We start from the raw sequence: 15,287 nt of genomic DNA, 5'->3' as shown, positions 1-15,287 counted from the left end.
TGTGTTTTACAAAAGACGGCCTCCTGGTGGCGCTATAAAAGGCAGAGTGCAAAACATACTCTCCCCATGCCTTCGGCTAGTGGAGACAATGAGGTGTTTATCGCTAAAGAAGGGTTTATCGCTAAATCGCTTATTTTGATCACTCAAATACATCTGTCTTTCATAATGTTGGATATGTCTCCACAGAGTTTTGTCCCAAATGGGCTGCCATGGGCTGAATGGAGTTACGTCAATTATTTTTTACCTGTTCCCGTTCTTGGATATTATAATAACATCAGAATAAGATAAGCAAACAAGTAGAATAATAAATTGGGTTTACTAAAATACCTCACACAAGAAACTCTCACAAGAGCTACAGTGTGAATGACTCTGAATGATTCTTCAAAATAAAGGCGCTAGAATGCCAGAAGATATGGCAGATTTTACTCTGACATGCAGTGAGGGGCGCCCACTGTGGCAGCTGCCACATGGATATGGCCAATGGATATTACTCATTTCCCTCTGCCTGAGAATGAAAAGGCTGTTCTCTCACACATTGCAAGCGCACTAGCTTCAAGCTGGAAAACGGTTAACATAACTAGAAGGATAAAACAGCAGCAACCAAACGGCTTAACCTGGGGTCAGAGCCTGAGGCAGAATAATCCCATGTCTGACCTGACCTTTGGCCTCGACCTTATGCAAACCGTTATCCCTGGACAGAAGATCCTTGTTGGACCAGCAAACCGTTATCCCTGGACAGAAGATCCTTGTTGGACCAGCAAACCGTTATCCTTGGACAGAAGATCCTTGTTGGAACAGCAAACCGTTATCCCTGGACAGAAGATCCTTGTTGGACCAGCAAACCGTTATCCCTGGTCAGAAGATATAGACCTCGCAAAGGCCTGTTTGTTTGCTGCTGTTTTCTCCTCCTAGTTATGCTAAAGACCTCCATGTAAGTTATGTGAAGTCCACAAGATGGTCACATATTTCGGCAGGTCAATTTCCCCGTAACACCAACATGCTGGGGTGACCGAGTGTGAGTGAGTGGACCAAGATTTTGCGTATTGGAATTTGGGGTATGGGTTGTGACACGGTGTCAAGCTTTGTTGGCCATGGAGAAAAAGACTGTGGGCAGATTACACATGCCCTGTTGATCCCATAGACTGTAAAAAAAAATATGGACAAAGCGTTCCCCGGGTCTAACATGGACGTAAAATGAAGCCTGTTATTCCTTATTTTTTTAATAAATGGGACCATAATTTTCCAAAAAGAATATTATGACATTAGAAATGAGACTTTAAACTAGTGACTGGAAGCAGAAAGTAATATAGTTTATTAAGGTAATACAGTCTAGGTGAAGTTGGGCCCAAATACATGGACTTCTATGGGTTTTTCTGGGTCCAATGACAGCGCCTCAACATTATATGAACTTTCAGGAGTTTCAGGCTTCACAAAATATCTGTCTGACTGCCCCCCTGGTTGATCCATATCTAACCAGTCTGAAAAGATGGCAGTCATCTTAAATTTTCAATGAAAATGCATTATCACACAAACACATTGCCAAGTACATATGGTCAATAAATTCAACTGTTTGCCATGTGTTTTTTTATTTATTAATCCATATTTCGAAAATTCCTCTAATCTGGTGTGCAGGTGATGATATGCACATTACATGCACAATAGAATTACATTTTCTTTATTTTATTTATATTGGGCTTCGGTGGCAACGAGGGCCAAAACTGGTGTCCACCAGGTGGCACTGAATGAGTTAAATATGTGGCCTGAATACCGCTATTGAACTCTGATAATAAACAAACTGCGTTGATTTACATTTGGACACTGACATTATGTGATTGTATATACACGATTGTCACACATTTCAGCAGGTCACCAATTTCACCGTAACACCACCATGCTGGAATGATCGAGTGTGAGTGAGCAAGTGGCCTGGATTTGGGCTATTGGAATTTGGCCATAGTGAGCACCATAGCAGTGGCTCAGGAAGTAGAGTGGCCGCTTGGAAAGCTGAAGGTTCCGAATTTGATCCCGGGCTCCCACAAAAGTTAATGTCAGAGTATCCTTGAGCAAGACACTGAGCCTCTAATTGCTCCCGATGAGCAGGTGTATATGAATGTGTGTGAATAGCACAATCTCTGTAAAGCACTGCCGATAACGGCCCTATATAAATGCACCATTTACCATAGAGTCAGCACCATAAAGTCAGCACCAGTGTGACACTGTGTCAAGCTTGTTGGCCACGGGAAAAGACTGCATGGGCTCCTGAGTTTACACATGCCCTGTTGAAATGGTCTTCAGCCCCAAATGACATACCACAGGAGGTCATTTCACATGCAGTGGTGTCCCCAGTTTGCCCTGGTTGTGCTTCAACATCCACTCTATTACATTTCCATTCATCGAATGGTTACATTTTAATTTAGCAGATATAGGGATTTTTTTGTTTATTTGGATAAACATTAATTTAAAAAAATGGAATATAGCCCTATTTTTATTGCAATTATCATTTAGATTTTGGCCACATGGCTGCCATCTTGACAATTGGCAGCCATCAGATCTTGAATATTCACTGACAATGTTATATTATCCAAGTACTAGTATGGTAAATTAGTCTAATATATCATATTATATCCTTCACTCATAAGAAAACACTTGTTGCCGGCCATGTTGACAATTCATGATGGCTCCACATCCAATGATTTTTGGAATGACTTTGGCTATAAGTGTACCACATTTCATGCTTTTATCACAAACTGAACGATTGATTTGGTTATCTGCTGCACTAATTAGACTTTATTTCTTCCAGTGACGAAAGAAAATATTTTTGTGAAACAACAAAGCAAGCCGTCATCATCTCTACCATCTGGGAGATGGTAGAGATGATGATGCCATCACTAGATGTTCTGTATCAGGTGCCATAGAGTAGATTGAGCCAACTAAGTGGAGTAAAGAGCTTATGTGGGTGCTCAATAATCCGTTTACTCTAGTGTTTAACTCTTGTCATGGCTCTAATTTCAATTACATGAACACCACAGAGAGACACACAGAGACACAGAGAGAGAGCGAGAGATATGAGTGGAGCAGATGCCTAGCAGAGCCAAGCAGCCTGCAGGTGGAAGGGAGTAGATTGCTCCGCCAGTTCCTTTCCGTACGCGTTGGGCCCGATAAGGATACCGTCGGGTTAAGATGAGGACAGCATTGGAGGCGGAGCTCGCCTTTGGCGTTACCTCAAAGACATCTTTCTAAGTGGAATTGCTGCGCTAAGATTACAGGCTTGATGTTTTCTGTCATGAAAGCTACTGTGTGATTTCTAAAGTGGGCTACAGAAACACTGGATGTTATCCTGACTCTACACTGGTAAAAATAAAAAGATTGCGGAACGATCTGTTACGATCTGCTAACTTCCTGTTCACGGCCTGGGGTAATTTTCGCCTTAAAATAAGACCGTGGCAAAATAATTATCGCAGTTAATGAGTTAGTTAATCAGAAGAAGAAAACACATTTTTGTATCTAGTTTTGAAGATACATGTGTTGAACAAAGTGCACACAGTGTTTGACTTGCTGTCTACATTTCTGTCTAATAAAGTATTCAATCAATTAATCAAACCAGTGCTGCACGATTAATAAATAGAAAATACCTAATCTAGATTCAGACACCTATGCGATCTCATTTCTACATTTGAGCAAGAATGGTGCAGCACTAGTTGGCTGTCAAAGTAATTTTAGTTACTCCAACAAGAGAGGGACTTTAAGAGAGGTTTAAGTCAAGTATTTGATGTTTGTTTAAAGCCACAGTAGTTGGCTCCAGGTGACATTTCAAATGTAGTATTGTTTAGAAACTACAGACTAAAGACAATAAATAGGCTATGTTCATGGAATAAATATATGAAAAATCGCATTTGAGCAAGAATGGTATCGGCGTGTCGCACTAGCTGGCACAATGAGGCAGACACGCCAAGAAAACCATCCCTGTGACCGAGCGCCTTACATTACCATATCACATCTCCACTCTGAGCACCTCACATTACCATATCACATCTCCACTCTGAGTGCCTCACATTACCATATCACATATCTACAGCGCCTCACATTACCATATGACAGTCTACAGCTCATCACATTACCATATCACATCTCCACAGTCCAGACATTACCATATCACATCTGTACAGCGCTTCACATTACCATATCACATCTCCAGTCCGCTTCTTTTAACCATAAACCATCACCCGCTGCCTTTTGTCTCATTAGCATCGCAAATAACACCTTGAGCAGCGACGGCGCTGGCTGCAGCGCAGGAAATATAGGACAGAATTAACACATTATGTAACAGGGAGGTGGAGGTCAGAGTTCATTACTCTAATGAAGGAGTAACAGAGCACAGCAACAGGGAGGTAGAGGGTGGAGGTCAGAGTTCCTTACTCTAATTAAGGAGTAACAAAGCACAGAAACAGGGAGGTATAGAGGGTGGAGGTCAGAGTTAGTTACTCGTATGGATATCGAATATCCCATGAAAAACAAATTTGTCCTCTGCTTTAAATGAACAGTTAGGCAGATTCCGTCTGGCCCCTCTTAATGCATATTGCCCCAGGCAGATAAGAGTCTGGCCCCTCTCAATGCATATTGCCCCAGGCAGATAAGAGTCTGGCCCCTCTCAATGCATATTGCCCCAGGTAGATCGAGTCTGGCCCCTCTCAATGCATATTGCCCCAGGCAGAGAGAGTCTGGCCCCTCTCAATGCATATTGCCCCAGGTAGATCGAGTCTGGCCCCTCTCAATGCATATTGCCCCAGGTAGATAGAGTCTGGCCCCTCTCAATGCATATTGCCCCAGGCAGAGAGTCTGGCCCCTCTCAATGCATATTGCCCCAGGCAGAGAGTCTGGCCCCTCTCAATGCATATTGCCCCAGGCAGAGAGAGTCTGGCCCCTCTCAATGCATATTGCCCCAGGCAGAGAGAGTCTGGCCCCTCTCAATGCATATTGCCCCAAGCAGAGAGAGTCTGGCCCCTCTCAATGCATATTGCCCCAGGTAGATCGAGTCTGGCCCCTCTCAATGCATATTGCCCCAGGCAGAGAGAGTCTGGCCCCTCTCAATGCATATTGCCCCAGGCAGAGAGAGTCTGGCCCCTCTCAATGCATATTGCCCCAGGCAGAGAGAGTCTGGCCCCTCTCAATGCATATTGCCCCAGGCAGAGAGAGTCTGGCCCCTCTCAATGCATATTGCCCCAGGCAGAGAGAGTCTGGCCCCTCTCAATGCATATTGCCCCAGGCAGAGAGAGTCTGGCCCCTCTCAATGCATATTGCCCCAGGCAGAGAGAGTCTGGCCCCTCTCAATGCATATTGCCCCAGGTAGATAGAGTCTGGCCCCTCTCAATGCATATTGCCCCAGGCAGATAGAGTCTGGCCCCTCTCAATGCATATTGCCCCAGGTAGATAGAGTCTGGCCCCTCTCAATTGTGGGAGGACTTCACGGACACAATAGAGTCACGGCACACTTTGATCTGGGTGCTATGGGCTATAGTTCCAAACATTGGAACTATCCCATTGAGATAGGATGTGCACTTCCAAATTCCATTGTTACAATGGGAGTCAACGCTAGTGTCATCACGCTCATACTATCACACTGGCCCTAGCCTTGGGTCCACCTATGCTTTCTATGGCATAGGCAGCTCCCGGCAGGATCCGCCGGGAGAATCTAGACGCAGCTGCGCGACATGAGACTAATTAATTAGAGCGACAGAGAGAGAGAGTGTGTGTGTGTGTGCGTCAATTTAACACAGGTCGCTCGTTCATGAATCGATTCCGGCGCTTTCAGGGAGGTTGGCAAAATGTGGAAGTAGACCGTTCTTCCGGGTGCTTCAAAACACCACTGAGCAACTTCCACTGAAATGAATAGCAGGGGGCAGGGCTGTCCGCTCTCTAGTTTATCACAACTATGGTTGACGGTTGTATTTATGTTTTCTTTTTTTTAACTGTCTGTAACTTAAGTCTGAGGAGCCCTTATTTTTATTGCATTTGTTTTTAAAGTAAGAAATAAAGTTTCGGATTCAAATTTTTGTGAAGGCAAACAATTCATGGCCTTCATCTCACTGCCCTTATGTTCAGAGATGCACATTTTTTGTATCAATATGCAAAGAAATGAAATATATACGGTAGGCTATATATAGAATGTGGAATATAATAATCACTTTCTATAAACCTGTCTAAGCACAAGCATATTAACCAGGAGTATTTGTATATATCTGTCTTGTTTTCTTAAGAGACATGGTTTCATGTTAAACGTCATTTTAACAACTCTACCTGACATAGAGATACCATAAAAAGAAAGTGTTCTAAATGCCAGAAAATGTCATTCCATTTATCACAGCTTACAACAATTGCTGTTGACAACTATGAGACAGGGTCTCCCTTTCAAATCAATCTGGGGGGGATAGGCGGCGTGAAAGGTTGGCATGCCATCCATGTCTGACTGGATGATGTTCTGTGAGGGGGGGGGGGGGGGATATGACTCGTACGCTTCAATACTGTGATGCCCGCTCTGCTCTGCTGCGAGTTCAGCGAACACAAGGAATGCTCTAGAGTCTAATGTAATATTCATGGCGGTGTCTGCGAGGATAGTAGAGGAGAGGAGGAGGAGAGCGGTTGAACACAAGCTGAGTTGTGAGAGGACCTTCCGACCCACTATCAGGAACAGCTGTGGCTTATTGGACTCCATCCAGTCCTCTGATTACAGCGTTGAGTCTTTATTCTGTTCTGGCCGATCTCTGCTTGCCTCTCACTCACGCATACATTTTTAATCGTACCTTAAATGTCTGCCTTGGCAGCACACTGCGGCGGCAGTGAGTGAGTCAAGGCTCTTGCCTCTGGTTACAACGAGATGGGAAACAACATAACTGAAGCACGTCTACGCGAGGAGAAAAGTATGAGGAAAAACATATCGTACTGCTACTGCACTACAGCCTGATTAGAATAAAAACATATCGTACTGCTACTGCATTACAGCCTGATTAGAATAAAAACATATCATACTGCTACTGCACTACAGCCTGATTAGAATAAAACATATCGTACTGCTACTGCATTACAGCCTGATTAGAATAAAACATATCATACTGCTACTGCATTACAGCCTGATTAGAATAAAACATATCATACTGCTACTGCACTACAGCCTGATTAGAATAAAAACATATCGTACTGCTACTGCACTACAGCCTGATTATTATACTGTTATTTTCAAAAAGATTTTTGATACAATTTTGAGACATTCTGCATAAAGAGTACCCTCTACTTTTGGTTCTTTAAGTAGGCTACATCTTGTGTAAGTACATCATTTTTGTACTTTCACTCAAGTCAACTTTGAATTCCGGAGTGAGTACCTTTTCCACCCCTGCCCTACACAGTCCCCCCCCCCCCCCACACACACACACACATTGATCATTGGTCAACCACACAGAGGTCTCTGTTTGCTTAGACTTCACTTGACTGTAAAAGTCAAGCCTTGTTGACACATCTGCTCTCTCTCTCTCTCACATGTGTCTATCACAGACATATGTGTAGTGAGATTATTGTGTTAAAATGATGTTCCAAAGAATGAATGTAATCACTGTGTTACAGACACAATATACTGTACTCACACATACACCATGAATGATAGACACTGTGCCACAGACACAATACACTGTACTGTTTCACACATACAACATGAACGATAGACACTGTGCCACAGACACAATATGATGTACTCACACATACAACATGAATGATAGACACTGTGCTACAGACACAATATGATGTACTCACACATACAACATGAATGATAGACACTGTGCTACAGACACAATATGATGTACTCACACATACAACATGAATGATAGACACTGTGCCACAGACACAATATGATGTACTCACACATACAACATGAATGATAGACACTGTGCTACAGACACAATATGATGTACTCACACATACAACATGAATGATAGACACTGTGCTACAGACACAATATGATGTACTCACACATACAACATGAATGATAGACACTGTGTTACAGACACAATATGATGTACTCACACATACAACATGAATGATAGACACTGTGCTACAGACACAATATGATGTACTCACACATACAACATGAATGATAGACACTGTGCCACAGACACAATATGATGTACTCACACATACAACATGAATGATAGACACTGTGCTACAGACACAATATGATGTACTCACACATACAACATGAATGATAGACACTGTGTTACAGACACAATACGCTGTACTGTCTCACACATACAACATGAATGATACACTGTGTTACAGTCACAATACGCTGTACTGTCTCACACATACAACATGAATGATACACTGTGTTACAGACACAATATGCTGTGCTCACACATACAACATGAATGATAGACACTGTGTTACAGACACAATACGCTGTACTGTCTCACACATACAACATGAATGATAGACACTGTGCTACAGACACAATACGCTGTACTGTCTCACACATACAACATGAATGATAGACACTGTGTTACAGACACAATATGCTGTACTGTCTCACACATACAACATGAATGATAGACACTGTGTTACAGACACAATATGCTGTGCTCACACATACAACATGAATGATAGACACTGTGCTATACAGACACAATACGCTGTACTCACACATACACCATGAATGATAGACACTGTGTTACAGACACAATATGCTGTACTCAGTACTCACACATACAACATGAATGATCACAGCCTCATCTGTCCATGCTACGTGTATCAAACAAACAACATTTGTTTTACACAGAGTTGGATTGAGAAATCAGACATGTTTTCCTCTCAGATCATTGGATGACCACGAGCAGGAACACAAGCTATGCTTTAACAGAGCAAATAAACAACTGCATCGATCCCCGATTCCAAGCATTCCAAATTAACCAAAACAAGACTGCAGGCTAAGTCCAGTCAATGCTGACAGGGACACGCACGCACGCACACACACACTAATCAGGCACATTGATCATTTTCCAAGCCACATCTGCCAACCGTCCCTGTATAGCGCTGACCCCGATTGATTACTTTGACAGACCTAGTGCAGACAGACAGACAGACAGACAGACAGACAGACGTAAATGTAGTGGTGAAAACAGAGACAACTGACAATAATAGAGGAAGCTCAGGAAGGTGCTGAGAGTTCAGTAAACAACAAGTGAAACCCTAACCCTACTATTCTGGTCAACATCAGACAATATCTCAATATCAATATTATATACATTATATACTATACTATATACTTTAATGCTCTCCAATCTGGTGGCAAAAAAAAAAAAAAAAACAGTTTGTCATTCAGAACGCACGAGGCATGCATGCTGCATGACAAAGATCTCTTTTATCATAAATCAATAAATGGAAAAGCTGCCTACTTATCTGCGGTGCTTTTGAGGTTATGTGGCCGGTCTAGACCCTTAGCTCCTCGGACATTGCTCCAAAGGCTATTGAACAACAAAGGCATAGAGAAGCAGCTAGCTTGGGATTGTTGTTGCTGCTGTTAAGTTGATACTAAACTGATTTACAATCTCTTGACAACAGGAAAAGTGTTTTTCTGGAGGGTCTAGTAAGGACTGTGAGAAATTGCATGGCCAAGTTCATTGCTTAGAGCTCTCTCTCTCTCTCCTCAGTAGCTCTCTCTCTCTCTCTCTCCACTCTTCTCTCCATTAACCGCCTGACAGATCAGTAATAAACACAGCCTGTCACCTTCAAGGCCTGCCCCCAATCCCCCCCCCCCCACACTGTATTCACTGCTCTCTCGCCCTTTCCCACTCTAACTCCCCTCTCTGTCTATATACAGTACCCTTCATCCACTGAGGCTCATTGGAGCCGAAACCCGATTTATTTCTTTCCCCCGGCCGCACATTCTCTCATGTACCCCAGATAGCCCTGGAAAAAATAAAATAAAATGCATGAATATTAAATGGAAAAGCCATGAATAAATTACCAAAAAGGACTTCCTTCCGTCTATCTAACCTCTCTGTGTCTAACTGGCCGACAGAGGACAAACGAGGAAGAGAGAGAGAGAGAGAGAGCGAAAGAGCAAGAGAGCGAGAGAGAGAGGGGAGAAATGGAAGCAGGAAAACAAAGCGGCTATCTGGGGAGGGAAGGTGGGGAGGTTATATGTTTTATTTTCCATTTTTACCTGCTTTTATGATGATGAATTGAAAATGGTGGACCCTCTTGTAAACAAGTGTAATGCTTTATGGAGTCGTCCACAGTTAATTTGTTTTTGTATGGAGGTGTGCTTGAAATGTACTGTAATTCTACTAATACATTGTTAATAAATACTTCAATCAATCAACAATCTGGGGAGGGAAGGTGGATCTGGGTGGGCCGCTGGTTAAATAATATTCTTTCTCTGCTCTGCTGTGTTTGTGTAAACACAAAGGGGGGACCACGGTGGGGTAACAGTGCAGCTGATGGTTACTAGAACAATGTTCTACCCCACGGTGCTTTCTGTGGGGTACACGAGGACGAGATCTGAGATGCAAACCTGAAGGAGGATGAAAGCCATACATACTGTAAGAGCTTATTATAATATTATGCGTGGGAAAACATGCAAATGACATTGAGGAAAACAGCTGGAAGGGCAGCACGTTACACATCGGATACGATGCTTAACGCGGAGCAAACAAATGAGTGTATCATTTGTGGGCGATGTGTTTCTCACTATAGTCCCTGCTGGGCAGGCAGGCACGCGCGTACATACACACATGCACACACACACGCACACACAGTAGCTGTTGAAAAGGAACAAGTAAATATAGATTAATATACACCCCCAGGCTACTGAATATGTAGGAGGATTATTACATCTCAATAGGTTTATATGTTACAGCATATGGATGTGAATACTGAATAGCAAGTACTACACTCTGTGTGTGTGTGTGTGTGTGTGTGTGTGTGCGTGCGTGCGTGCGTGTGTGTGTGTGTGCCTACAGACCAGTGAATGCTCGGATTTTACACTAGACGTGTTGTGAGCTTGTACTGTACATCTGCTATTTTCATCATTCAACCAACCATACTACTACTCATTTAGTGTTCGTCAGTGAAAGAAAAGGGAGTCGACAATAATTCTTCGTCATAATTTTAGTGGATGAAATGACCACAGGTATAAGAATCACAGGCACAGTCTACAACTAGTAACCACTGAAGGGATACGTCTCTCCAGAGATCTATATATCTCCAAACAGATCTATTTAGCCCCAAATAGATCTATTTCTCTCCAAACAGACCAATTTCTCTCCCAGAGGAAAGAGTTGTGCAGAAACAATGTTCTGTACTGTGATAATGCAGTACGAAGCTACAGATGAATTCAGAGAGCTGGCGTGGCTTTGGATTAGGGATGTGTAAATGTGTCCAAAATGAAAATCGATTTGTATAATTCAATATTAACGATTAATCGATTAATCGTTTTTTGGGTTTTTTTTTTTTTTTTAATAATTTCCTTTTTTTTATGAACCCTACAAATAAATAAAAATCTTCCCCCCAAGGGGTACCTAAGTCAAACAAGTTTGGGAACCCCTGATGTAGTTGATTAATAATAATTGTAACTCTTGAGAGTTAATAAGGGTCCATTTGGTTACTAACTCCATCTTTTAAATGAGGACCACTGTTGATCCAATTGATCACCATAGCAACCCCATCCTAGGCCTGATTAGGTAAATTCCCAACAGCTGCTAAATCCTCCAAACCTGTATCTTGATTGGAATCAATCTCCACTCACACTCCTCTCAGTCATGCAGCTACACAGACACATCCCAGGCACACTTTGGTAGGCCTATAGCCCTGTCCTGTTTGGATGACAATATTGCATTTCCAACAGATTTTCATTAAAAAAAAAACGAGAAAAAAAAAAACGATTATCGATTATTAATTTTCATAATCGATTTCGGGTCCTATCAACGATAATCGATTAATCGGACCCATCCCTACTTTGGATCAGTTGATTAAGGATTACTCTGAGCCGACACAGCAATGAGTCAGCGCTACACCTGACGAAAATGTAACAATGAGTCAGCGCTACACCTGACGAAAATGTAACAATGAGTCATGCTACACCTGACGAAAATGTAACAATGAGTCATGCTACACCTGACGAAAATGTAACAATGAGTCATGCTACACCTGACGAAAATGTAAAAATGAGTCATGCTACACCTGACGAAAATGTAACAATGAGTCATGCTACACCTGACGAAAATGTAACAATGAGTCATGCTACACCTGACGAAAATGTAACAATGAGTCATGCTACACCTGACAAAAATTTTAAGAAGCACCCGGCCGTTATCGTCGTTCCGTTTCACGAAAATCTACTTTAAAATTATGTAAACGTTTGTAATGGAAAAAATTATCCGCCACACGACAACAACAAGCAGCCAGGAAGAGGGAAGCACGGGCGGAGCCTGGACCCAAGAGGAAAATAGCAAGAGGGTCCAACTTTACTTCCCGTATCTGCGTGAGGTGGGCGGACACATTATTAGGAGAGGGGAAGAATGTTGGAGTCTATTCATTTCCAATGAGAGAGTGAACGTGCATTGAGTCTCGGTTTCCCAGAAGCCCTAGCAAGCCATGTGACAGATTTCTTTTCCGGGCACGTCATCAATCACCCTCAAGATGGCTAGATGGCTGCGAACACACAATAGTGCGGTCGCTGATCTTTATAGCCGTTTATCTCGGAATTACGGCTCAGATTGAGCTGGATTGAACAATGCGCCGATGTTAGTGGCTCTAAAAACCAGTGCCACCTGGTTGACAAAAAGTGTTGTACAGGTGCCAGAGAAAAAGGACAAATAAAAGGATGAATAACTGTGCACTTCGGATTTTAAAAAAATGGAAAAAAAAGAAATTAATCAAATTAGGGTACAGTAGCTATAAACGAGATTATCTCGTTTTGGCATAAAATGGCGTTAGAGCACGTTTAAAATATTGATGCTTCTAAAGACTCTAAAATAGACATTCATCATATTGGCTTTAGCGCACGGTCGCTACTTTTGGGGTATTACAAGCGAAATAGAACGAGTCTATGGTGGCAATAGCAACAGTGCCCGGGGGATTTAGTGGCCCAGGTGAGTTAAAAAGGGCAGACTCTTTCAAATGCTCTTTCTCTCCATTGATGTGGAAAGATCAGACAGCAGCATAAACCTCACTCTCTCTCGCTCTCTCTCTGGCCTTTAGAGAGGGTTTGAAATATTAACGGAAGAGCTTGCAGGTAGATCATTTTGCAGCAGTGGCAGGTGGCAGGGGGAAAATATGTCCTACTATAAAATACACATACTACAACAACACCTACAGTAGCCACGGCTTGTCACTCAGGCTGCGTGACAGACAAATCATGTCGTTACACATGGCTCGTGAGTTCTTGAGTTTGTGTGTGTGTGTGTCCACACGTGTGCGTTAGGCATGTAACGTAAAATCGATTCAACTGGTGACAATTTTAAATCGCCTTTGAATCGCGATCTGAATTGTGACGCAAACTGCAGAGGGTGTGTAAATTTTTTTGAAAATAAGAGATTTGATTAAAAATAGTTTTCAGTCATTTGCTGCTGGATTGAAAAGAGAATGAGAGAAGAAAATGTAAAGAGAATACTGTATTTAGTGTAAGATAAAGCACGTACATTATGTATGTACAGTAGGTATGTACAGTATGTGCACGCGACTATTATTTTTTTTAACATGAAGTTAGGAAACCTCCTACATGTTCGCATGAAGCACCCGGGTCACAAATGGTATGCTATTCTTTTTCTTAGTTTACTAATTGTGTTTTACTGCTTGGCATGACTACATTACTTTATTTCCATAGGCTTTTTGTACCTTTTTGTTTTATTTGATCTCACTTTTATATTTCCCGCTGTCATGATGCTATGGAGCTATTTTAACTGCTGTTCAGCACTTTCCAACGCATGTTTAAAAAAAAAGTGCTTTAGCATTGTATGATAGCACAGCAAACTATGCTATCATATCAGTTTATCTATCCATCTATCTATCTTGAATCTTCTCCTTCTTTGACCAACAGTAGCCCATTTTCCATCAGCACCCTGTCAGGTGGGTCTAAATGTCTCTTTAAAAAATAAATCACACCCGTGTGAAGTGAGGGGCTCTCCTGTCATCGTACAAATTTACGTCATATTTGGCGGACATTTGACCTAATTTCTCCCTTTCATTGTCAATGGCAAATATTGAGACGTGTGGGGACAACAGCTGTATATAGGAGGGGCTAGCGCCCCTCAAAAAATGCTGCCCACCCAATCAGAAATGATACATGGTACAGATATGTGAGGTATTATATTGGCTAATATATATTATGTTGGCTAAAAATAAATATTCTCCATAACGTTTGACTGGGTGGGCACAACGCACGTTTGGGTGGTGCTCATCCATCGCTCTCTGACCCCGCAGTAAAATAAACAAACAAACAAACAAATTAATTAAACAGAAAGACTTACAGATCTTGTGCTTTCCTTTCATGGGGAACTTGACCATCAGCTCCTGAGCGTTGGTGACCATGAAGACGAACGGAGAGGAAGACTCCTCGCTGACGCCAGGGAACTGAAGGGTTAAAATACAACAACAACAGTCACATGACAACAGTCACCATGACAGAGGAACTGTATTTTCACAATGTGTACAAGATAAAAAAATAAATAAAGTAGTCCACCAACTATTTCTCGTCATAGTTTTATGTTGACAAAATTAACACTACTCATCTCAAACATTCCTGTGTGGGGGAGCGTGAGGCATTCTGAAACAATAAACAGCCTTCCACAAACAAAAACTTTCCAAAAAAAACCCATTGGAAGCACACAAAATGTCTAGTATACAGTAGCTGAACCATTAAGATCTCAATGCACAGGGCTGTGTCACGATTACAAATGTAATTGTCACAAAATAAATTGTGATTATTGATTTAATTGTGTTTTTGGCATTGAACTTTGGAACATTACGAATAAAGAATAAATACATTTCTGTTAGCCTGGTAATGAAAAAATGCACAGGACAGCTTTGAGAAATAACAGAAATATACATATTCATTATTTTTATACTTTAAAAAAAGGTTAAAATAGCATGTTAGCATTTTAATGTGCAGTATGTCAAAACAATAGGTACAATCGGTTATTGTTCAGCATTGCAAAATTGTCGTGCCCTTTCATGCCTTTTAGGATATGATACACAGTCACCAATATTTACTTACACACACGTATCATATATCACCACCCATATAATAT

At 41.9% G+C, this 15,287-nt stretch overlaps 2 protein-coding genes across 2 annotated transcripts in view; one reads left to right on the top strand and one right to left on the bottom strand.

Annotated features, from left to right (window-relative positions):
- LOC310876471 (cytochrome c oxidase subunit 5A, mitochondrial-like) overlaps positions 1 to 15,287 on the top strand; it is a 217,592-nt gene that overhangs the window by 152,904 nt on the left and 49,401 nt on the right. The gene's annotated exons all lie outside the window — the stretch shown is intronic.
- Positions 1 to 15,287, bottom strand: part of trip4 (thyroid hormone receptor interactor 4) — a 78,137-nt gene that overhangs the window by 22,584 nt on the left and 40,266 nt on the right. The window contains exon 12 of the mRNA XM_083759158.1: positions 14,508 to 14,610. Within this exon, the coding sequence (XP_083615284.1) occupies positions 14,508 to 14,610 (103 nt within the window). The remainder of the gene's footprint in view (positions 1 to 14,507; positions 14,611 to 15,287) is intronic.

This window comes from Protomyctophum parallelum (genome assembly GCF_964188405.1).
Source record: "Protomyctophum parallelum genome assembly, chromosome: 2".
In the NCBI taxonomy this organism is placed as follows: Eukaryota; Metazoa; Chordata; class Actinopteri; order Myctophiformes; family Myctophidae; genus Protomyctophum; species Protomyctophum parallelum.
Note: the sequence above shows the minus strand (reverse complement) of the source record. Positions and strands in the feature narration are given on the sequence as shown.